Genomic DNA, 24,519 nt, shown 5'->3' on the forward strand with positions numbered 1-24,519 from the left:
ATTGTCAGCCTTTTGTGCCCCCTCCCACCAAAAAAAAAAAATAAAAGATTTGGCCACATCCTTGGAGAAATCCTGGGCTATTGGTTCTATATATCACTAGTCCCTTCAATATTGTGTATTCTGTGTGATCCAAGAATGGATGAGTTAAGCCAAATCAAACCATCTCTTGAGACAAAGTTTTGGATACACCAGTATATTCACTATTGTTTTGATGCTACCAAGCTTTGACATCAGGTATTGAGTTCCCATTGTATTCAAGACCCTCTGATAGGAACTGTGGAGGATACAAAGATGTATGAGAGGTGGTCTCTGCCCTCATAAAAGAATTAGATTTGTAGAGAGCTGCTGACTAGTAGAGACAGCCCTCTATTTTTTGACCCCTCTACTTTTTGCTTTCTTAGTTTGGCAGGTTTATGCATAACTTAGCCAGTCTGGAAGACAGTTGTTTTCCCTACTTTTGCAACCCTGGGTTATTGCCAAGAGGTCAAGTAATATGTTCATGTATGTGTTTGTGAGCGCACATGCCTAGAAGCTTGAATTTCTAAGAAAAGTCTTAGAAATCATGCTGGGACATTTCCCAGGTTCTGGAATCTTTTCAAAGACTTTAACAACATTTATCTGCTTCCTTGATTTGTACTCCTGTCAACTTAAAAGATGTCCGGTATGCTTCCTAGGGTTGGCTTTCAGCTTTGCTTGACCTACTGACAATACTGTTTTGATTGTGTTGAACTGAGAGTCCCTGTTAGAAAGAGGAAGTACTTCTAGTGTGCCCTAGTTCATAAGAAGATAGTCAGATGCCTCGTATACCACCTGTCCATCATTCCTCCCCACTGCACCCCTTTCCCAGAGAGTCACATCAATAATTCAGCCTACAAGGACTTTGGGCTGGGACAGGCTCCTGGGTAATCATAGGTGATCTGTACTAGGATTTGCCTAGGAAAGATACTCTATATAGGATAGGATAAAAGTCCTGATTCAGAATCTTCTGCTCCAACTGAGTATAATTCTCCAGTAAAATGTCCCTAAAAGTTATTGTATAGTTAGAATAGATATTGAGATAGAGTTTTATAAAGCTATGGTTATGCATGTTACCTATATCTCTGGGCTTCTGGCCTTTATGATAATAATGAACTTTTCATAGTACTTTAAGGTTTACAAAACTGTTCCCACACAAATCCTTTTAAGGTAGATACACTAACATTATCTCCATTTTACAGATGATGAAGCTGAGTTTCAAAATGCTTAATAGTAGACCCTTGCTAGAAAGTGTCAGAGCTTTGAATTTTGGATATTGAATTTGAAACCTGGGTCTTCTAATTCCAGGATCAATGTCCTTTAGTACATTACAACACACTCTTTTTTAAGCATTCCCCTGTAATGTTGAAGAAGGGAAGACAAGGATGGTAGATGAGAATAATTAACTGAAACTAGTGACAGAACTTAGTGGTCTAGCCCCCTAAGGGCTGCCTCCTTTCCATTCTTTCCTTACAGACCTTTTCTTTGCTTCCAAATCTCCTTTTCCTAAAGCATGAAGAGTACTTCAGCTAGATTGAAGGAATGGTTGGTCTTAGGCAGCTCTCCCAAAGTTCACTACCATCTCTTGTATGTTGAAAGCCAAACACATACAGTATTTAAAAGCCCCCAAGTATGACAGAACAGTGCTCTAGATCTCGCTAGTGTGGAATTCGTAACTTGACAAGCTGGTTGTTGTTTCTGCTCTTCATCCTTCATTCTCAAAGAAGACCAATGACAACTTAACAAATGTTACCTCAATATTTTCCATGGATTTTTTTAAATTTAAGAAATTGTTATAAAGGTATGTTTACAGATCATCTAAAATGTTAAAACATTTACAGTCTCATAAACATTTGTGAAGATGCTAGGCATGGTTAGTTGATTGCTAAACGTTTATTGACTAGTTGACTCTTCTTTCTTTCCTGGTATATCTTACAACATCCCAGTAAGGTAATAATAATAGCTAGCATTTTTATAGGACTGGAGGACCTGCGTTAAAGTCCTAGCTCTCAGTGACCATGCCATTTAACCTCTGGAAGCCTCAGTTTCTTCATCTGAGAGGGGGGAGGGTCAGATGTCCTCTAAGGTCTCCAGCTTTAAACACTAATGATTTTTTTTTCATATTGCTTCCCAATCCCTTGCTCATAAACTTGTTTCCCTATCTGGTTGAAATTAACTGGTTCCAAGACCATATAACATTTTTCTTTTAGAAAATTTGTCCAGGAACTCCTTTCATCATTCCACTGAAAGAGTTAATTCTGAGTTTTTTCTCCTGTATCTTTATTTGAAAAAAAAATGTTTGTTTTATTTGTTCATTCCACAGATTCCAGAAAGGAAACAGCTCCCAGTCCCAAAGATCGAGTCTCCAGAGGGATATTATGAAGAGGCAGAACCATATGATACTTCCTTAAATGGTACATCCCAGCAGCTTCACCATTAAGGGTGATTTAAGTACTTCATGAACATGAGAAGGGAAGTGCTTCTAATACCCCAGTAGCTGCGGACATTCCTGCCTTGTAGCTGGAAGGCAAGAGAAATCTGGTTGGGATTTTAAAAGGTGGTTCCCTATCAGGGTTCAGTATCAAGTGTGACTTAAGACTTGTCCTTGCAGTCAGGGCAGCTTCTCCAAGAAGGCTCTCCCTGGTCTAAATGGGGTGCATGGCTAGGACTAGAAATCTTGAATTGGCTCAGGATCAGAAGGCTTATAGGGCTGGTGTTTCCTGTTGTCATGTTCTGCTGAGTTGCTGACATCAGCACATACAGGGAGAGGAAGGGTCAAGTGTCCATGCCAATTGAGGTGAAGTCTGAAACAGAACTGAGAAGCTTCTTTGTAACCAGAAGAGTGAGAGGTTCTTAGCTGGTTTAGAGGTATGACCCAGGCTCCCTCCTGAACTTGGCTGCTCAGAGATCATAGAGTCATAGTCATAGATCTAGAACTGAAAGAATCCTTAGGAATCATTGAATCCAAACCCCTCATTTTACAGATAAGGAAACCATGGCTCAGAATTATGGCATGCCTTGCCCAGAGACACTCAGTGAGTCATATGTGTCTGAGGCAAGATTTGAATCCACATCTTTCTGCCTTCAAATTCAGTGGTGTCCTAGTACATTACAACTTTTAGGATAGGTTGGTTAAATCACAAGAGCCCTCCTCAGTTGCACATTTAAGTGCAAAACTGAATCTTGACACAAAGGGACCACAGAGGGAACACGAGAGGTGATTATTGTGGGTTCTTTCCCAACCACTACCCAGCTACCATGCCTGTCATCCTTTTCTCCATGCTTCTTTCTCTCTACTTCTTCTTTCCTTTACTCTTTTCCCTGATTCCCCATTCTTTGCTTTCCAGCTGAGGCTTTAAGGGTAAGGATATCTGACCCTTGCTATAATGCATCTTATATCCTTCTGAGATGCTGCAGCTTAAAATAGATCAGCTGTCTACCTCTTTTGGTGAGTTTGTGAGGAGACATTTATATAGGCCAGCAGGTAACCATAATGGATCTTGTTAGAGGACAGGTCCCCTTCAGACTTCCCTGTAACACATTTATTTGTTAAAGTTTTAATAGGTCTTCTTCAGCATTTAGTGGAAATGTGTTTTCCATGGCTACCTCTGCTTCTCTAGTACTGTGTTTTCACCTACCATCTGGTTCTAGGCTCTGGAAAGTTGGGATCCCAGTTTTGTTTGATGTAATTCGAAAAGTGGTGGCCTTATGGTTAGATGTCTGTTTGTAATAGATGTGCTGAACATCTGATACTTTTTCAAACAGTTGGTCTGGGCTGCAATTTCACACCAAAGCTCAGGGATGCTTTGTTAGTGTCTGACAGGTGAGATGAGACAAGGTAAATCAAGAACCCGCAGGTTGGGGCGCCTTAGCAGGCTGAAATGGTGACTCACTGGAGCATCCACCTCCATATTTTAGATAATCTTCTTTCTCCTGGCAAGTAGCAGCTTGTGCCTGACTCCCAGAGAGTTGGGCAGAGGGGGTTGGAAGGAGGTGAGACTCTTCGTAATGGAAACACTTCGTCATGGACTTTGGTTTAGAAAGACTTAAATGCTAGACTCATGCTTCCTGTTGTTCATCACGGTTCAGTGAATTTGGATTAATTAATTACAGTGAGAGTTTGGGTCATCACAAGGACATCGTAATTGATCTGGGTATTACTAACTTAGTAGGCAACCAGAATTACACAGGGAGGACTTGTTAAAATTGCAAGGTGGATGGGAGAAATTCAAGCTCTGTTGGCTGTCAAGAAAGAGTCAGAATTGAGAGATGGATTTGGGAGATAAATAGTCAAAGTGCTTCAAAATGATGTTGATATGTACTCAGATTGAAAATTGGCCTTTTAATGAATTGACCATCCATATTTGTGATTTTCTTTGTGCCTAATTTAAAGATTATATGATAGTGTCAATTGTCATGCTACGTTGATCCATAAGACTTCACCTGCACTGAATGAAAGCAATTTTGTTGACTTCCTGAAACTTGGAATGGTTTGATGTATCTATTTCTCTGTGCATGCCTGATCACTCACTGTTAAGTGTGTCACTGAATGAAGTAAAAAGTTGTTAGTGCACCCTCAGCATCCCGACGACAGGACAGTTTTCAGTTGAAACCAGGCTCTACTATTCTTATTTGAAACCTTAATCATACCATTTGTGACTCTCTTTTTCTTTTCCTCTCCCCACCCCATGCCCTTTTTCCTTCTGAATATTGTACAGGTCATTCTGGTACATTTTCCACCACTGGGATCCCAAAATGGGTGCAGGTGCCTGAAGGAATCATTTATGCCACAATCACCTTGGGTACTGCCCTTTTCTGAATTTGGAATGCTATACCCTTGTATCCTTGCAGAGAAACTTTGGGAAATGTTATTAACTGTCAGAAAGAGTATTCATTACTGTCCCTTTCTCTGTCCAGATGCATGTCTCCATCCTGCCCCTTATTACTGTGCCCTTGCTAATAGTTATTTCTGCCCTTCTTGGTTGACTTTGCTTCTATAGCCTAAGGGGCATGTGCCCATCATATTCCTAAGAGAGTCCAGGGAGGAGACTGGGAAAATGGGAGACCACATTTTAAATGCCTTTCATAATGATGGCCTTAAATAACTACATAGTGGAGGATAGCTTTATTTTCCATTCTTAGAGTCTTGTGGCATATTGAATTCTGCTTCTAGGAATACTGTCATTGCTCTCCATTACTAATAGGCCCTGGTAGTTATAATAATACTAATGTCCTAAATGTTATCCAAGGCGTGTAAAGTACTACTTTACTATGTTACTTCAGTTTCTTTTATAATATACCATTGGAGTAGAATTGCATAGGCCCTTGGAGGTCACCTAGCCAATCTTTACCCATTAGGCTTTGTTCAAACACCTTTAGATGCCTCACAAGGCAGCCCTTTCCATTTTCAGACAGCTGTCATCATTAAAAAGTCTTTCTTAATGTTGAGCCAATTTGTAAAATTCTATTAACTGATTAAATGAGTACAGCATGGCTAGGAATAGGTGGAGAATTTGTGAACTAATTAATTTGGAGGTCTTAAAACCAGGTTGCCTCATTGGTGGATTTGAGAACAGGATGAAGGAAGAAGGGAGAGAGGAAGGGAGACTAATGGTAGCAGGGAAGGTATGAGGAAAATAGTTGGGGTGGGAAGGAGAGGCAAGAAGTAATGTTATAGAGAATAAAACAGTAGAAGAAACTGAAGGTGATGGAAAGAATAGCTTAGGGGATGGGAATGTGATCATCTTTCCCATAAAACCGTTTACTACTATAGTTTGGCCTGTTATTTCTTTGTATCTGCAGTTTTGAAATGGGTCAAGCCAAACCATGCCTGAGAAAGATGAGCCTTCAGTCTAGGTGTTAGATAAACACTGCTTTTTGTCATATTCCCAGGTCACCCCAGGGCTTTTGGTTTGTCTCTCTTTCCTTCCTGAAACAGAGCCATTAATGTTGAGAGTGAGAATGGATCTTTAAAGATCACTTAGTTTGGGGAAAGGGAAGCTTTTGAAAATGATTATTATTAAATACAGTAAATAATAATTTTGAGTTATATGCACATAAAGTGAAATATATACATGCTCATGTGTGTGCAGCTATATGTATAGCCATATGTATATGTACATAAATATACATATACACATCTTATAAATATATATACATATACACACCCATATACTTGTATATATAAAAAAAATTTCCATTTTAGGTTGCTTTGTTTTTTATCTTCAGAAATTAGTACAGTCCCTGGCATACAGTAAATGCTCAGTAAACGTTTGCTTGCTGCCTAACCGGTCCAGCCTCCTTGTTTTACAGAGGAGGAAATTAAGGCTCAGAAAGGGCACAAATGTCACATGTTTGATCAGTGCTTTCTGGAATCTGAAACCAATAGAATTGGGGAGGAAAAGGTTTCTCTCCAGTCTTTCTGGTTTCTAGCTAAAAGAATCTTACCATCTGAAGACAAAATAGAGCAAAGAGCCAACAGAATCAAAAAGCCATAATTGGAATCCACTTCTGATCCAGGACACCTTGCTCACTGTCTAGTTTTGAAGTTGCTTCTGGCTGTTGAATGTGTAATGGCCTGGTTCCCTTTGTCCTTTGCCTGAACAAAGCATGCTTAGAGCCAATCTTCTCACTTCCAAGACAGACAGACTGTGACTAAGCTGGTCTTCCTTACAGACGATGGTGAACCCGTGAGTAGCTCCTATGAATCGTATGATGAAGAAGAAAGCAGCAAGAGCAAGTCAACGCCCCACCAATGGCCATCCCCAGAAGCTACCATTGAGCTGATGAAGGATGCCCGCATCTGTGCCTTCCTATGGAGGAAGAAGTGGCTGGGGCAGTGGGCCAAGCAGTTGTGTGTCATTAAGGACAACAGATTATTGGTCAGCAAAACACTGTTTTATACCTAACGTGAATCATTAGTCCTATTTTTCCCCCTTTGGCAGAAGGAGACGTCGATAACTAACATCTCTTGAGATTCAGGCTTGTGACAGCTGTTTCTGTCACTTTAGCGCAGACCAATAAGATTTATATTAGTATCTGTTGCCAGGTGTGGACTTGGCTGATGTACATGAAGATTGCTGTTATGCCATGGCTACCTTTCCTTATATCGCCCTTTTGCTTCTCCCTGATTTTGTACTTTGTACTCCCTGACTTTGTACACCTTTCTAGCCACTTTACTATTTTAATTTGGTGCCTGCTCAAGGCATCACAGGAAATGTTATTGTGACAACAAAAACCCTTACTAGATTATTAATTCTTTTATATTATTTGTAATAATACAGCCCCAATTGGCTTAGTATATAGACATCATTTAATGTAGCAGAGGGGAGACATTGTAGGGATATTCCCCAAACACTGGACAATATAAAAATCTATTAGCTTTAGTTTGGGAATGACCTTTTATTTTCTAGTATATTAACCTTCCCAATTAGCTTTTATCAAAATAAATTCTATTGATATCTTTTGTTTTTTATCACCTGCATCTCCCAATACATCCCCTCCCTTCCCTCTTCCAGAGAGACCTCATTATAAAGAATAACAAAGAGAAAAAGAAAAACCAGTTCAGAAAAAGTATCAATACATCAAGAAAAAGTCTGACATTAAATGCAGTTTTCCACACTCAGAGTCCCCCACCTCTGTAAGGAAATGGGAGAGATGCTTTTTCGTTTCCCTTCTTTGCCCAATTAAGTTTTATTCAGGCTAATATTAAACTTAGATTATATTGCCTAAACCCACAACACTGATCACAGGGGTAGTTAACCACATTTTATTGGGAAATAGAGAAAAGCTAGTTTAGGATTAAAATTTTTACTACTTTACATTGACCTGTAGACATTACATGCTAAGATAGTGGTAGCAGGGAAGGTATGAGGAAAATAGTTGGAGTGAAAAGGAGAGGCAAGAAGTAATGTTATAGAGAATAAAACAGTAGAAGAGACTGAAGGTGATGGAAAGAGTAGCTTGGGGGATGGGAAAGTGATCATCTTTCCCATAAAGCCATTTACATGGTAACATAGAAATGCTAATATTAAAAGACCAATTATCTGAGCCTGATTTGGTAGGCAGTAAATTTCCTGGTTTCATAACATAAAGGTGGGTTTGGTGGATTTTCCAAAAGTGATGGTTGGTCCTGCTTTTTGTGGTTTTCACCTTTTAATTCTGGCTTCTTGTTTCCAGTGCTACAAATCCTCCAAGGACCACAACCCCCAGCTTGACGTAAATTTGGTAGGCTGTAATGTCATCTACAAGGAGAAACAAGTGAGGAAGAAAGAGCACAACCTGAAGATCACGCCAACAAATGCTGATGTGATCGTCCTGGGACTGCAGAGCAAGGACCAGGCAGAGCAGTGGCTCCGGGTGAGGAGAGCTCCAGGGTCCCTGAGTGTTCCCTGGGGGTCAGTGCTGGTGGAGGTGGCAGCAGGCTATGAACTGCTTTCTTACTTTTGGGGCTTTGAGGAAAGACAGATTTAATAACATTCCATCTTAGAGTCACGTTTTCACAAAATCTCTCAAAAAGTAGGAAGGGCCCTCAGAGACCATCTGGGTCAGACTATAACTGACTTAGAATCCCCTCCACAGTAACACCTGAACAAATGTAGTCCAGCTTTGCCTGAAGACCTCTACTAGTGTGAGAGTGAGCTCCAGACGTCCCTACCCCCCACCTCCTTGACAACCTATTCTATTTTGGGGTACCTCTAGTTGTTAGGTAGTTTTCTCCTTACGTCAAGCTCCTCAATTTTTCCTGTCTACAGCTTCCACTCATTTCCCTCTGGGGCCAAACACAAGTCCAATACCTCTTCCACATGAAAGTTCCTTAGATGATTGAGTACACCTCCCACATCTTCTCTTGAATAGGCTAAATAGTCCTGGTGCCTTCACCTGATCTTGTTATGTTATGATTTGAGACCCCACCTCCACCAAAAACAAGGTAATTTTGTCCCACGTAATTGTGTTTTGGTCCTACCTGGTTCTCCTTTCCCCAAATCCTTCACGTATACAAAACATGTCTAAATAGTAAACAGATTTCATTTTCTACTTAAGAACCTTAGTTCCAAGCAGTAACACAAACTGCCTGTGCATTGACACCTCTGTACTCCATTGACAAGAAACAACAGGTTGGTGCAGTGACATGCTGAGTACTTTTTAATACTGGAGGCAGTCTCTGCTAGAGCTAAGAGGGAGAGAATTTGTGGATGGTCTGGACCTAGGAGCTGGTCTGAACCTACTCCTGACCTTAAGAGATGGGGATGAGGAAGGGTTCTAGAGGGGAATGTTTCTCACATATTCTATCATTCAATTTTAGTGTCATGTTGTTCATGAAAGTCACACATCAGTTTTTTATGGCTCTTCAAGAAAAATCATTGCAGGAATAATTGGGAAGGGGAGTAAGCTGTGTGTCCTCACTCTGTTATTCCCTAGTAATACCCCTGGGCAGGCATATAATCTCTAATCCACTTAATTGCAAAATATCTTCTCTAACAAAATGAAATGCCACCTCCTTTCTAACTCTATTAGCACTTCCAATTGATGTTCAAAAAAGAGAGAAAAAGAAAACTTAGAGGAGCTGGGAATGTTTCTTTGGTTGTAATCATAGTGGTATTAATATAGTTCATTGATTTGCCTCTTACCTCTTCAGCCACAAAGTTAAATTTAATTCAGAAAATATTAATTCAGTAGATAAACCTATAAGATACAATAGTAAGAGATCAAGAAACTATAATGTAGGGGCAGCTAGGTGGTGCAGTGGATAGAACACTGGCCCTGAAGTCAGGAAGACCTGAGTTCAAATCTGGCTTCAGACCAAACACTTAACACTAGCTGTGTGACCCTGGGCAAGTCACTTAACCCCAATTGTCTAAAAAGAAAAAAAAAAGAAAAAAGAAACTATAACATAGTTGGAGGGGACAAAAGATACTTCATATAAACTGACTAAAGAATACAAGATGATGTATATTTAAATATAAGAAGATGTCAGAATATATTGTATAGATAATAAGTGTTACGGGGAATCCTTTTATTATTTGACAGAGTAACTGAGAAAGACTTCATGAAGAAGTTGGGGTTTAGATAAGAAGTCGAGGGTGTGGGAGGTGCTACATATTGGGAGAACCCAAAGGAAGATGTGACAGCAGGAATGCTAAAAATGAAGCAGCTAGCTTCCCTCAAGCAGAAGGTACTCAGTAGGGGGGAGGGGCAGGGGGGGAGCAGTGATAGATGAGGTTGGAGAAGGTAGGCTGGTACCAGATGAAGGGTCTTGAATGCCACGAGGAGTAGTTAGCTATTCTGATCTCCTAGGCAATGACAAGCCACTTATTTCCCTACTGAAGGCATACACCTATTAGAGCTTGGTAAATGCTTCTTCTAGTTGTTGCTGTTGATGTGAAGAAGAAGCAGTGTCCGAGCTGTTACTGTTCCATAAACAAACAAACCTCACTGTGATTGGCAACAGGGAAGGAGGAAAGACACAATCCTACTCTTACCCTTCTCTTGATTCCAAAGGATACTCCCTAGCTTGAGCCTTAACTGGCACCTGGATGAGAGCACTCTGAAGAATCTTGGCCAAAAGCCACTCTTCCCTTTTTTTCTCCATCTCTCCTTCCCTTCGCTTTGTGTGTGCTGCCAATTAGAAGTGTCTCTATTTAGAAGAAGCATCCCCCTGCAGCTTGCTGGATGTAACCGACTTGGAAAGCACTGCGGAGGTTTTGCAAACTGCAATTTTAAACATCCATTGCCTTATTAAAAAGCAACAGAAAACAACATCTGCTGGAGGCACTAGCTCCCCAACTGTCAATACTCAGTTACTTCAGAGTTTGAAGGGAGGAAGGCTTGTTTCTGAGGCCTTGCAAAGTGCCTTCCTGGGAAAAAGAGAATGCCACTTCCCCACACCCCACATACTCCAAATTTACCAGCATTTGTGCCAAATAATGTGCAAAAAGAGAAAAAATAGGAGAGCGCTGGAATGCAGCCTAGTTCTGAGGGGTTCTTCAGGGTCAAAAATGTTTTGGGTGACTGAAGTTAGGAATTTAGAATGGAGTGGGGTGAGAAAGGACAGGGAGAGCCCCAGTTCATCAGTTAGTTTTGATTGATAACATTCAGAGGATCACAGAGCCAGAGTAGGAAGGAACCTCCAAGTTCATCTAGTCTATCCCTCCCCCCTCATTGTACATATGAAGAAACTGAGCCCTGGAGGATTTAAGTGACTCTTCTAAGGTCATGCAGGATTTTAACCCAGGCGCACTAACTCCATACTCTTTTAAGCCCTATACCAGGTTGTGTTCAGAGTAAGAGCACATAATTGTCAAAGAGGAATTATTTCCAAATGCATTGCTTTTTCTTAAATCACATTTTCAGGAGGATCTTCTTTCCTCACTGTAAAAATGCTTAGAGGTAGTAGTGAGACCCCTTCCTAGCCACATGGTTAATTGGGCTCTATTCACGTGGCGTAGTTCTTAGTGCCTTTAAGTAACATATAATTGCTTTTCTCCCATCTGCTTCTTCCAGGTGGCCCTCTGAAGTACTGACAGGCTAAGGGCAGAGGTTCTAGCCCTTCTTTTTGGCCATAGACCCCCTCTGGTAGTATGGTGAAGCCTATAGGCCTTTTCTCAGAGTAATAGTGGGTTTTTTTTTAAATAATTGAAGAAAATGCTAAATTTCAGTTAGCGGTTAGTGAAAATAAAGATTTTTTTCCCAATCAAGATCACAAAATCCTTGAAATATATCCAGTGGGCTGTGGGCCTCAGATTAAGACTCCCTGGAATAAAAGCATGCTTACTGTTTGAGGTTTCAGTAGTAAGCTTTTCTGTGGTTGGAAAAAAAAGAAACTTCACTTAGCACTCTTCATATGTATCTGAGAGAGTCCAGGTAGACAGAGACCAGGAGACCCTTACCTCTTCCATTCTAATCTGGTGGGACCATGTTGGCAGGCTCTGTGGTTGTTACTGGAGCAAGTGGAGATGTGTATAGAGATCAGAGGGCAGGTAGTGGGGAAGATGTCAGGCAATGTATCCCAACCAGTTTAAAAAGGCGAAACCTTTGGTTTTCAGTCCCTTCTTACCCCCAGACACATTCAAGGAAGAGAGGGAAATGTCAGGAGTTTTCAGAGGGCAACTGCCCGCCCTGTTTTCCTTTGGAAATTCAATAAGAAAACACTTAGCTTACTGTTTCAGAACGAAGCCTGAGTAAGTATCAGCTGAAGAAAAACATCTGGGAATCTAGAGGAGGCTCATGGGAGGAAGGAGCTCAAGGGGCCCCAGGGAGGAGAGTTGGGAATTGGGAGAGGAAGCCCCGGGCTGAGGACTGCCAGGAAGGGAGGGAGTGCTGAAGGAGGGAGGGCAGACTTTGGCTCACAGTAAGATTCAGTTTTACACGCCGAAACAAATGAAGAAAATTCAGGAGACACCTTAAGTCTAATAGAGTGCCCAGAGCTGAAGGCAGTAGCAGCCAGTTGTCATACCAGGCTCTTAGAACTGAATGAGATTCAGCTTATGAGTGTTTCTCCCAGGGACTGGGAGGAACTGTAATCTGCATGATGATCTGTAGCTTTGAGCTACCAGAATCCCAAACTGTTATCAGTCAATGAAATAAACCTAAGGTTTGATTTTGCCCTTCCTGAAGCATTCTCACTTAACTCTCAGAATCAAAAAAGTTCAGCTGGTTCAAAATCAATCTCCAGTGGATTCGCTGGAGCTGAAGGACCAGGGATGAAGGAGGTTCTTTTCTTTAAGCAATTCTGCATCTGGGGTGAATCCTATATACATAAATGTGTGGAATGACTGCCTCTGGTTGTATCTGTAACTCAATTTGAGTGTTACCAGAAAGCACAGGATTAGGTGACTGTAGGAAACTCCCTTGAAGCAATAGCTCTGGTTTTGGTCATCCTGTAAAGTCCTAGCATCTGCAGGTCAAAGGGCCAGCCAGCCTGATTGCTTCTCTCTGTATTTCCAATTCAACCCTTTAGCCACAAATAAAGAAATTCCTCCCTAGAGGAAGAAGCAGACTCTAGTGAGGATATTAAGGAAAATGTTTCACTGTCTCTCCTTAACTGGGTATAAGACCATGTCATAGAGAGGGTTCCAACATACTAAAAAGAAGAAGGAGGCTATTCAGGAAATGTGGCAAATTTATTGAAACCACAAAGGAACTATTAACAGAAAGTAGTGGAGACCACAATGCCTGGTAGCAGGCCCATTTCTGGCAAAAAGTTTTCACTTGTGTTGTACCAACCACAGAACTCAAAATGTTAGTGACTAGGATTAGCTTGACTTGACTTCATTCCCTACAACCTAAATCTCCTGGCAATATGCTCCCCTCTTCCATCTTTTAACATGATCGTATGGGGTCTGAGAACCCTAATAATCTTTCCCAGCTAAAAAAATTCAGAGTTTCTAGAGTTGTGAGGTATAATTTGGGACTGCTCCTGGAATAGCATGGAAATGTTCAGGTACCTGGGAGAAAAATCATTTAATACACCACCATCTGTCCATTCTCAAGAGACTCCTAGGATCTCTGGTACTAGTTATGACTGAACCAAAGTACAGGCAGTGAACAAACATGAGTGAGGAGCAGCTAAAGTGTGGTCCTGAGTCTGACCCACTAACTTGCTCCTCTCTTCCTACTCAGGTCATCCAAGAGGTCAGTGGCTTGCCCTCTGAAGGAATTTTTGAAGGAAACCAGTACACCCCTGAAGCTCAGCGTCTCAACTGTCAGAAAGTAAGCCTAGCTCCTCTCTTCAGAGGAGATTCCTAATTCTTTTTTTTTCTCTCTTAAAATGAAAGTGTAAAATTGGGAGCTTTGTTTTTGCATTTCAGTCCAATTAATAAGAAACATGCTATGCTTGGATAAGCACAGTGACTTTATCTTGGCTAAAAAACAAATGAAATGGATATAGACTTAAAGTATTTTCTTGCTTGAGGAAAAAAAAGCTTCATTGGAACAATATTAACTTTGTTTTAGATTCTTAAATTGGGAAATTTATTTTGTGTGGCTGTTTTCTCCCAGTGAAAACTGAATAGTGTCCCTAAGTGTTTATCAGAAATAAAGGCTCTTATTTGCTCTGAGACAACTTAAAAGACAGGAGCCCAGGGCAGCCTAGTTTGATCTCCTGACTGTAAGGAGTAGGTCCAGTTAACCATGTAACTTTGGCATCCCACTTAGCTCCTGTGGTGAGAGCAAATGGAGTGAGTCTGGAGCTGAAGACTCACTCTCTATGATCCTGGCTTTTCTCATCTTTATCTGACATGGAAGGAAAAGGGTATATCAAGGATTTGGAGGCTAGAAGTTGCCAATAATCCTTTTGACAGAACATTTTTATACTTCTGTGATATTTTTTACCCTGGTATCTATCAAAAACTGATGATTACCCCCTCTCCCTGCCTTTCTTATGAATTGGAATAAGGTTTTAAAACTTTCCTTATTAGTTATTATAATTATTTCCTTATCATTGAAGGGACTTCTACTAAAGTCCTACTCACGTGCCTCATTGGGGTGTGAAGCTAATCCTAGGTTCTTAAAGGTTATGCCAGTAAGATCTATAATCTGGTTAAGCCCACCAAGTTGGGAAGGGTACAAGGGTCGGTCTGGTGATAAACAATATGTCTGTTGCCTGAGGACCAGCCTGATTAAGTTTGTAGAGAGCCATTACCAGAAGGTTGGCCCCCAAGTAGTTATTTTTTTATAGTTATAACAAAGACTGACTCTTGTGATAAGAGGTTGTGATCTGGGTCTGGTGGAAAGAGTGCTCACAGTGAAAAATGTATGATGCCATAAATAAGAACAAGGACATTGCTGAAGGGAGGGAGGGGGAATGAAAAAATAGGCATACATTAAGCCATCACCACAAATAGAGAATCCATGCCAAAACCAAGCCTAGAAAAAGGATCTCTGCTTTGCCACAGAGAGGAATTACCTTGGATATAAGATCATTGGAGTTGTTTCCACTGAAGGTTGATTTCTTTATTTGGGGAGCTATAAATGTTGGCTTCTTTTCTAGATGCTTTTAGAATAGCCCAGTTCTCAAGTTAGACGAGTGGAATGATCCCTATTTTTTTTTCCTTAAATTAGTGCAAGAGAAGCTTAAACCTTATTATTTGAAGGCTGGTCCATGAAGCCACTAGATATGATTATATTTGCACTTCTTTGTGTAAATACCTTAACATATTGAGAGCAGCACAATTAGAAATAGATTCTGTTATTCACTTTGTTGTTATTGATGGTTGCTGGCTTCTCAGCATCCACTGGGATATTAACTAATATTTAATTTCTAAGACAATCTGCCTGCTCTACTCTCCTGCAGCAAGTATGGACAAAATCACTTTGAATGTTACTTTTTTTCCTAGTGTCAACTAGTCCCTTTGTACACTTGAGAACTAAGGAGAAAAATGGGTTTGGTAATTTGAGGGGTCCAAAGGCAGGAGAACAATGGAACAAACTCAGGGAAACTTCAAAAGACACAGTAGAAAGCTTTCAGGGTCCAGGTCTTTGAGCCTTAGAGTTGGAGGAGATAATAGAATTTATATCTGCTCCGTGGGTAGGATTATCATTAGCTCACAGTGGGGAAAATGATTTTTCCCAAGATAATTATCCAGGTATTAACTAATATCAGCATATAGTTACGCTTGTCTTTTCTCTTTCTCACTGACAGCAAGATATAGCTGAGAAATACCTGCCAGCCCCAGAATGTGGGAGTAGTATGGATGGTCATCCTGAGACCACAGAGACCAAAGATGGTAACAGAGTTCCTGCCCCGTGGGATGGTGAGGGAAATGGCATTCCAGGGTGACAGGTAGATGGGCTCAAGTGGAAGTCATTTACCAACCTACTCCCAGGGGATGGTACAGACAGAGTTGGGGGTGGGGGTCAGTATTGCCTCCAATTTGTTAATCTATTAAGTTCATATTTGTTTGTTTTTGAGATAACATGGATAACTTTTCATCTATCCCAGCTAATTATCTTTAAAAATTTTAAGGATTCTCTGTTATTAGCCAATATATTCCTAAAAGATTCCCATGTCCTGTCCATGTCAGTAGGGAGACATCTGTGTGAACTCACTTGGCCTATAGCTTTTTGTGAGGTGAGAAAGAACAAGAAGGGAATCTCTGAGCTCTTTGATGGGCTTTGGGTGTGGGTTTGTTTGTGTGATTTGTGTGATGCCAATTTCTTCTCCCCATTCTTGTTAGTTAAGAAGAAAGGTACAGCAGGCCTCAAACTGAGCAACTTGATGAACCTGGGGAGGAAGAAATCCACTTCACTGGAGAATGCTGAGAGGTCTCTGGAGACATCCAGTAAGAATCACAGACTTTTAAAGCTGGAAAAGACCTAAAGAGGTCAATGGGTCAGGCCCCCTGCCAACAGGCAGGTGAACAATTAAGTCATCTAAGACAGAGTATTATTTATTCCTAATTTACTGCATCTCTAGGGATAAAGATTACCCACTCTCCCATGGTGGTCTCTTCCATTTTTCCTTCACCATCTTTATAAACTTTTTTTTAAACATCTAACCAGAGGGGCAGACATGGCTTAATGGATAGTGAGCTAGGATTGAAGTCGGGAGGACCTGAGTTCAAGTGCAACCTCTGATGCATACTGGCCATGTGACCTCTAGCAAGTCACTTCACCTCACAGTACTTGGCACAACGCTGAGACTGGAAGGTGCTGACCTGCAGTGGTAGTGTGTACTCACTCACCAGGGCATTTTCTAGTGCAGTGAAATATTGCTCACAGATCCAGCCCCTTTCCATGTATTTAAAAGACCTTTCTCTTGCTGCAATTTTATCATATACTTTCTGTTCAGTTCTCTGCAGAGTTAGAGAACTGGCCAGCAACCTCCTAAGAACTTTAATACATTCAATACATTTATTCATTCATTCAGCAAATAGTTCTTAAGCACAGAAAGCACTGTAAAAAGGGCTTAAGAAGCAGCATTGGAGAGAAAGGCATTTTCCAATGGAAGAGCACTGAAGCTGGCATTAGAAGCCCTAGTTGAAGTCCCATTTCAGAGCTATCTGCCTCCTGTAGGAGCTTCACCTGGAACTTAGAGGGAGGCATGGTCTAGTGGAAGGAAACTGAATTTAGAGTCGGAACCTGCCGTTGAATCTTGTCCCTGGTAGATCCTGTCTTTGTAACCTTGGGCAAATCACATAATAACCTTTCTGAGTCCCAGGTTCCTCAGCTATAAAAGGAAGAGGTTGAGCTAGGTGATTTTCTAAGGCATCTTGCAGCTCAGAATCTGTTCCTATCTACTTACTTCATTTCTCTAAGTCTTGGTTCCCTCATCTGTAATGTGGGAATAATATTTATACTCCTTTCCTCCCAACGTGGCTGTGAGGAAAGTAAACCTTAAAGCATCATATATATGTGCATTTTTTTATGAGAACTACAAAGAAATAAAGGTCTTTGAAGCTTTTAATCTGGCAAGGCAGGAAGACACATTTACCAAAAGCTACAATTAAAGAGCAGTATTTGATAGATGCCATTTGAGTGGTACTGACAATAAACATCATAGGAATTCAGGGGAGGAAGAGATCATTTTTTGACTGGGGTCCTGAGGGAAGACTTTATGGAAGTGAATGGGCATTTGATGATGGAAATTATGAGCCAAAGACTTGTAATGAAGTAGGAAGGGCACAAGGCATCCTTAGGGCAAAGGAAGTGGATAAGTTTAGTTGTAATGAAGCTTTTGTCTAAGTATTAGAATTGGAGGTAACATCCTAACATTCTAACATGAACTGGAAGCTCCATTAGAGGTTCCTGATCTAATCCCCCTTCTTTTTCAGATGAAGAAACAGGATCCAAGAGGAAAGGCCTGGGATTAGATGGATAGCAGTGGAAGCAAGGCTATAATCTGTTTTTTTCTGATTCCCAGGACATTGTACCATAGCTACACCTTTTCATTTTTTCAGATGTGGAAACTGACATTTTCAGAGGTGTTGGAAAAAGCACTAAATTTGTAGTCAAAGGAGTTTAAATTCCAGCTCTGCTACTGAAAACCCATCTTGCTTTGGGCAAGACACTTTCTTTCCTCCAGGCCTCAATTTCCTCATCTCTAAAATGGGTGACATTGGATTGAGTTGGTTTCCAAAGTCTTCCCCAGCTCCAAATCCTATGATCCTATGAAATTAGTGATTGACTCTTAAGACTAGAATGAGGTATGCAGCATTCTCAGACAAGTGTTCTTTCTAGGAGGCTGTAGTAGTGGAAGGTAATTCCCATTAGTCCTTGGCTCTCTCTTAGCCCAAACATTTCACCTTTCTTCATAAGATAAAGCTTCTTTCCCTTTAATCTTTTAATCTCTCATTACCTATCATTGATTTGTTTATTATCTTTTGTCCACGGTGGTCTAGGTGTTGTTCCAAGCATTAAAACTACTTTTCCCAGAGTTCATGGATGTCGAAAATGGGCACTACACTGGGTTGAGAACCTGACCTTGCTTTTGGAGACCATGTGGTTTTCCCAGCAAGGGTGTTTTGTGCTGCTTGGTGCCAGTTTAGTTGTGTAGATACTGCATCATCTCCGGGTACAGCCCCCAGAGGGCATGGTTTGGTGCTACATGAGAATAGTGCCAGTGAGTCATTGTTTCTGGGTGTTGTAGCAGTGTTATTTCTGGAAGTACGCTCAGCAATGAAATGTCCCTCCATTCCCAGAGGAGATGGAAAGCCCTAGGGAGAACAAAGTAGCTACCCTTCCCAGGGCTTGGCTAATCCTTAGAATAGACTGGCATAAGTTAATAATAATAATAATGTCATGCATTTATACAGTGAGTGCTTTAAGGTTTGAAAAGCACTACCCTCCCATCTCCCATTAATTTCCCTCTAGTTTCTAGTTAGGATTAGCATCGTGACCTCAGTTAGCTTCCACTTTGGGTGATATATAAATTGAGCATGTTTCATCTTGGCCCAGGAAGGGAATGGGATGCATTGAACAGAAGTGCTAGGCTTATGACCCTGTTTCTAGCCAAGGTTATAGTATCTGCAAAATGACTTTAAGAATGATCAAAATGTCTTAGAGAGATTATTTTGTTCATTAGACAATGAACACCCACAATTCCCTGAGGACAAGACTAGAAAATACTGGGGATATGGAAGGATGAGACAGCCATTGCCTCAAGGAGCTCAGCTTATGGTTTGGTTTTGGACACAACACTAAGATATAGAGAATACAAAGGAAACAGTATATCTGATTAAGTGCTAAGCTGGGTGACTTGGAAGTGTCAGTGCTGATTGAGAGCTGGAGCAACTGGAGGACTTCATGAAGGAGGTGGCAATTGAGTTAAGATCTGAAAGTTAGGCTTTGGATAGATGATAAAGAGGAGGGTATTCTTGAAAGAAACAGCATTATGAGCACAAGGCATGTGGGGCCAGAATGATGAAGGTGTGTTTGTGGGACAGGGAAGTCACTTGCCTGATAAGAAAAGCACATCTGTGTGGACGTTGGGAGAGAATGAGTGGGGTAGGGAGTGGGACACACTTAAAGAACTTCCTGTGCTGGCAGCTAAGAGGTTAAGGGGCTTCACACAGACTGTTATTAAAAGAAATTGATGACCTCACCAAAACCATGGGAAGGGAGATTTAGAGCAGGAAATAGGGGCCATCTCTCTATTAGACAGAGGATTTTCCACCAACCAACTGCTTATGTAAGCAAAGAACAGCTTTGGGATAAGAATCAAATCAGTTTAAATCTGTTTTCAGAGGGGCAACATTCACATCTGAGCCTCACCCCCCTGCCCAGGTTATTTCCTCATGGCTCAGTCCATTTATATTTTGTGTTATTATTCAGTATTGTCTAATGTTAGGCACAATATACTTCCCACTCACAGATCATAGCTTTAAAATAAAAGGGACCTTAGAAACAATTTATCCAGTATGACACTATCATTTTAGAGAAAAAACTCAAGGACCAGAAGATCCTGTATCTGGATGCAGAAGACTAAAGTTCAAATTCCACCTTTGCTGCTTGCTATCTATGTGACTTTGGGCAAGTCACTTAATCTCTCTGGGTCTCTGGGTTCTTCCTCTATAAAATGAGAGGGTTGGTCAAAAATTATCTCTAAGATCCTTTCTAAGTTTTATTATCTAATGTGACCTGAAAAATACTAGCTGTGGTTTCACCCTTGAACCCATATTCTCGGATTCCAAATTCAGGACTCTTTGGCCATGCTGTGCTGTATACCTATAAAAGTAATACATAAATGTAATCACATTCTCATTCCTTCAAAATCCAAACCCACAGAAAACACACACACACACACATACGTAATGATTACTATGGTGCTCCTTAGATACAAGTCCAATGAAGTGACTCTGTATTCCCAGGACTGAGGCTTGGATGTGAATGACTCTGCCCCTATTACAGACGGTCCTTTCCTGGTAGGTTACCTGAATGTCCTGGTCAACAGCCAGTGGAAATCTCGTTGGTGCTGCGTGAAGGAGAGCCACCTCCACATCTACCAGGACAGGAACCGCACTAAATCAGCACAACAGCCGCTCAGCCTGGTGGGATGCGAAGTTATCCCAAATCCCAGCCCCGATCACCTCTACTCCTTTCGGATTCTCAACAATGGAGAGGAGATAGCCGTGCTTGAGGTAATCTGTGTGCTCAATGATAACGGCAGCTTACAATTACATATAGCACTTTTCACATGCATGATTTCATTTACAAGAGCCCTGTGAGGCAGGTGATAACAGATAGGATTATCCCCATTTTGTATCTGAGGAAATAGAGCCTGTGAGAAGCCATGTGAATGCTCAGGCTCACAAAGCTAGTGAGTGGAGGAATCGAGGCACCTTCTTTCTAGCTTTTTCCAAAACATGACACTATCTCTGCTTGGCAGGGGCTTAGAGCTGGCTTGTGTTTAGAGGTAGCAGGAGTTAACTGGAAATCCAGAACAGCACTGTAAGCTTGCAAAGGGCAATTAAATATAGCCTGGCATTATTTTTACTTAACATTTGTCTGAGATTGTTTTTTTTATTTTTTAAAAATTTTCATCCCTCCCTTTCTGACCTCAGGGTAGTTATGGTAAAGTAGGAGTACAATGAGAACGACTTCCTGCATTTATGGTGGAAAAGTTATTTATAGCTTCCAGAGCTGCTAAAAAGGCTTCCAGAGATTCCAAAAGGGGGTTTATTTAGTTTATGCAGCACCAGATGGAGGCTTCTGTGTCTGTAAAATAAAAAATGATGTGACTGGAGCTGATCTGAGATATATAACTGGGCTTGAGAAACACATATGCAATTTGCTGGATAAAAACCTCATCCTTCTATCACTGCCATTGGGTAGGAAGTACAAGTACAAAAATGGGACACAATCTAATGCTGCTATTAGGTTAAGGTTAAAAAGGAACATACTAATGCTGTCATATACTCATCATGGACATGAGTGTATGTGTGTATGTATGTATCTGTCCATCTATTCTTCATTAATATCTCACTCTGATGCCTTATGATACCGGGGGAAGGGAATAAGCATTTAAATAGCACCTACTATGTGCTAACTTTTTACAACTATTATCTGATGTGATCCTTACAACAACCCTGCAAGATAGGTGCTGTTATCATCCTCATTTTACAATTAAGGAAACCGAGATAAGAACCTAACCAAGGATCACACAGCTAGGAAGTATCTGAGGCTGGATTTGAATTCTGCTCTTCCTGACTTCAGGCCCAGAACCCTAACTGGTGTATCACCAGCTGGTTCCACAAGGGTGACCCTGAAATCTCAAAAGCCGCGTCGGCAGTGGAGTGCAGCTTTGGCAGGCCCCACCTGGGCACAGGCATAGGGGTGATTTGTGGGTCTGTTGTCAGAGCACAGAATGTAAGCTTTTTGAGGGCAGGTACTGTTTCTTTTTTGTCTTTAAACCCCTTACACCTGGTATGTAGGCACTTAATAAATCCTTGTTGATGAGCTGATTAGCTGAGGTGAGAGAAGGACGTCACTAGATGAGATCACTAGAAGGTGGGGCAAGAAGAGTGAATTTTTTTGGCTTCAGTAATTTGTGAAGATTCAACTAAGATGTGGAGAGGCTTTTCCTTCAAGACTCCTTTCCATTGCTGCTTTCTGTAAGAAGCCCTTCCCAACCCCCCCCCCCAGCTGCTAGTACTCTCCCTTCCATAACTACATTGCATTTATCTGGTATATCTTACATATATATTATGCACATGTCTCCCTTATTAGGATATAAGCTCCTTGCAGGCAGGACTGTTTTTCTTGTTTTTGTGTTCCCAGTACTTAATAGCGTAATGCCTGACACATAATGCATTTCTTTGTCTATTGATTATATGTAAAGGGATCCAGATGAAATGAATCCTTAAAGAGTGTGTGTGTATATACATATGTATGTATGTGTACATACACGCCCCTCCCTAGCATAGCATTGTCCCAACTAATATCATCTTGCAATAATTTTACTATATTATCACCTGATCCTGCTGTAATGGTGTTACGTACATAGCAGTTCTAGCTTCACTTCTGTCAAATTAACTGTCTTCTGTAATATTGTTTTGGCCTAATGTCATCTTATCTAACACTCAATAATTGCTGTTAGGTGGGTGTACCTGTATGTACCTGTATAATTTATGTGCTTTTAGTCCCAAGTCCACCTAACCCTAAAGATGTTTTTGTTAAAATTATGCTCCAATATTGCCCTCTAGTGGGAGGACAGCCTCCATACAATTGTTTCAGGATCCTGTATGTATGAAAATGCCATATTGGATGCATTCTCAGTATCTGCTGTTGCATCTTCAGCCATTTCTTTTAGTTTAAGATAACATACAATTTCCCTTAGTGGTACAAGTTCAAACACAGTCTTGATTCCTTAATTTTCTGACTACCCCTTCTGTTGTGTGGCATTATAACTCTAATTTACTTGTTCTGTATTGATAACATGAATTTAGAAAGGTAACCAGGAAATTTACACCGTAAGTGGAGGGCAGGGGTGCTCTCATACCTGTCCTTTTAAAAAAAAAACCTATATTGTCAGCGTTTGCTTGGGATTTGCTAATCTCCCATGTCATGCCAGAGCTTACGTGGTAACTGTTCTGCCTCTTTCCCTAGAGGGAATCATAATAATTTATGGAAGGATTTTCACTGTATACAGCAAAGTACTGGTTTGGGAATCAGAATACCAAAGTTTAAGTCACAGTTCCTGTACATACTAAAATTGTGGGGTCCATGAAACATTTTTTTGCCTCAGTTTCTTAATCTGTAAAACGTGGATAATTCTATTCTTATCAATTGAAATTAACCTATTTAAAATACTTTATAAACCTTAAGGAGCCATATAAATATCACTTATAGTCTACCTGCATAAGGTTGTTTGGAGTTGAGTCTTTTGTAAACCTTAAGATGCTATATAGATGAGTAATTGTTATTAATACACTAAAGAAGAATGTAACATACATTTTAACAGTATGTGGATGTATGTGATTACAAAGTATTGTCACATAGAATAATCACGAGCAAAATCATGAATTTAGATTTCTGTTTCAATGGTAAATATTTGCTCTAAGTGAGACATTCTGCTTTTATTCCATCAGGGCTATCACTTCATTAGAAGGTATTGAAATTTCAAAGCTATTGCACTACCTGGGGCCTACATACAGATTTATCTGTGATTAGGGTCTTCAGCTAATAATTATATGCACTTAACATTACAACACAGCATTTAGCACCTTCTGAGTGTAAAGCACTAGGCTTGGCAACACTTACATAAGATCTTGTCCCTGCCATCATAAAGTTTCCAGTCACGTAAGCCTAAGGTTCATGAATTTTCAAGCAATTCTTTCCTGGTGATGGAGCCACATAATAAATCAAATGGGTGATGTTGCCAAATGTTCCTTTATGTTGTGCCACATACATATTTATGAAGAGAGGAAAGCTAAAGGCAAAGTTTCCCAGTAATGCACTTTGAATAGTATTTTTGCATCTGGGCCAGGATTTGCTTATAAAGGTGACTCTTGGGGGAATAGTGATCCTTTTCAAATGCACATGTGCTGACCCTTCCTGGTAAATGAATGTCCTTACCTTGGTAGTGAAAAGGCCTTCTGGAATGTATGCAATGCTGCCTTGATTGGCCACATCTGTTTTCTCCTTTCTCAGGCCAAATCGTCTGAGGAAATGGGCCATTGGCTGGGCCTCCTTTTGTCTGAGTCTGGGTCCAAGACAGACCCAGAAGAATTCACCTATGACTATGTGGATGCAGACCGAGTTTCCTGCATTGTGAGTGCAGCAAAGACCTCTTTCTTGTAAGTTCTGGGGAAAAGCTTCCTTCTTCCTGTGTCAGGCAGGATTGTGTATGCAGGAAAGGGAACACTAGAACGAATTCCAGTTCTGGCTTTCAGTTGTCATGGAACTGGAGCAGGGCCATAAATAAGTTACTTTTGAAGCAGGTAACATTATTTCTCATTGAAAGTGATTTAGCGTGGCCTAGTGTGTGTGTGAAAAGCTAATTTTGGAGTCAGGAAGACTTGGATTCACATCCTACCTCCAACCCATACTGGCAGTGTGACTGTGGAC

The 24,519-nt window shown here is 40.8% G+C and overlaps 1 protein-coding gene across 9 annotated transcripts in view; it reads left to right on the forward strand.

The window, feature by feature from the left end:
• Positions 1–24,519, forward strand: part of AFAP1L2 (actin filament associated protein 1 like 2) — a 127,067-nt gene that overhangs the window by 93,211 nt on the left and 9,337 nt on the right. For 4 of the 9 annotated variants that reach the window (XM_020988108.2, XM_020988114.2, XM_020988111.2 and 1 more), the window contains 9 exons: positions 2,339–2,429; positions 4,734–4,817; positions 6,691–6,896; positions 8,194–8,373; positions 13,636–13,725; positions 15,656–15,767; positions 16,191–16,295; positions 20,380–20,591; positions 24,103–24,248. In XM_020988108.2, the coding sequence (XP_020843767.1) occupies positions 2,339–2,429; positions 4,734–4,817; positions 6,691–6,896; positions 8,194–8,373; positions 13,636–13,725; positions 15,656–15,767; positions 16,191–16,295; positions 20,380–20,591; positions 24,103–24,248 (1,226 nt within the window). The remainder of the gene's footprint in view (positions 1–2,338; positions 2,430–4,733; positions 4,818–6,690; positions 6,897–8,193; positions 8,374–13,635; positions 13,726–15,655; positions 15,768–16,190; positions 16,296–20,379; positions 20,592–24,102; positions 24,249–24,519) is intronic. The other 5 variants (XM_020988110.2, XM_078151045.1, XM_020988113.2 and 2 more) reach the window with 3 other exon arrangements.

This window comes from Phascolarctos cinereus, unplaced genomic scaffold, assembly GCF_003287225.1.
Source record: "Phascolarctos cinereus isolate Bilbo 61053 unplaced genomic scaffold, phaCin_HiC Scaffold_3;HRSCAF=262, whole genome shotgun sequence".
Lineage (NCBI taxonomy): Eukaryota > Metazoa > Chordata > Mammalia > Diprotodontia > Phascolarctidae > Phascolarctos > Phascolarctos cinereus.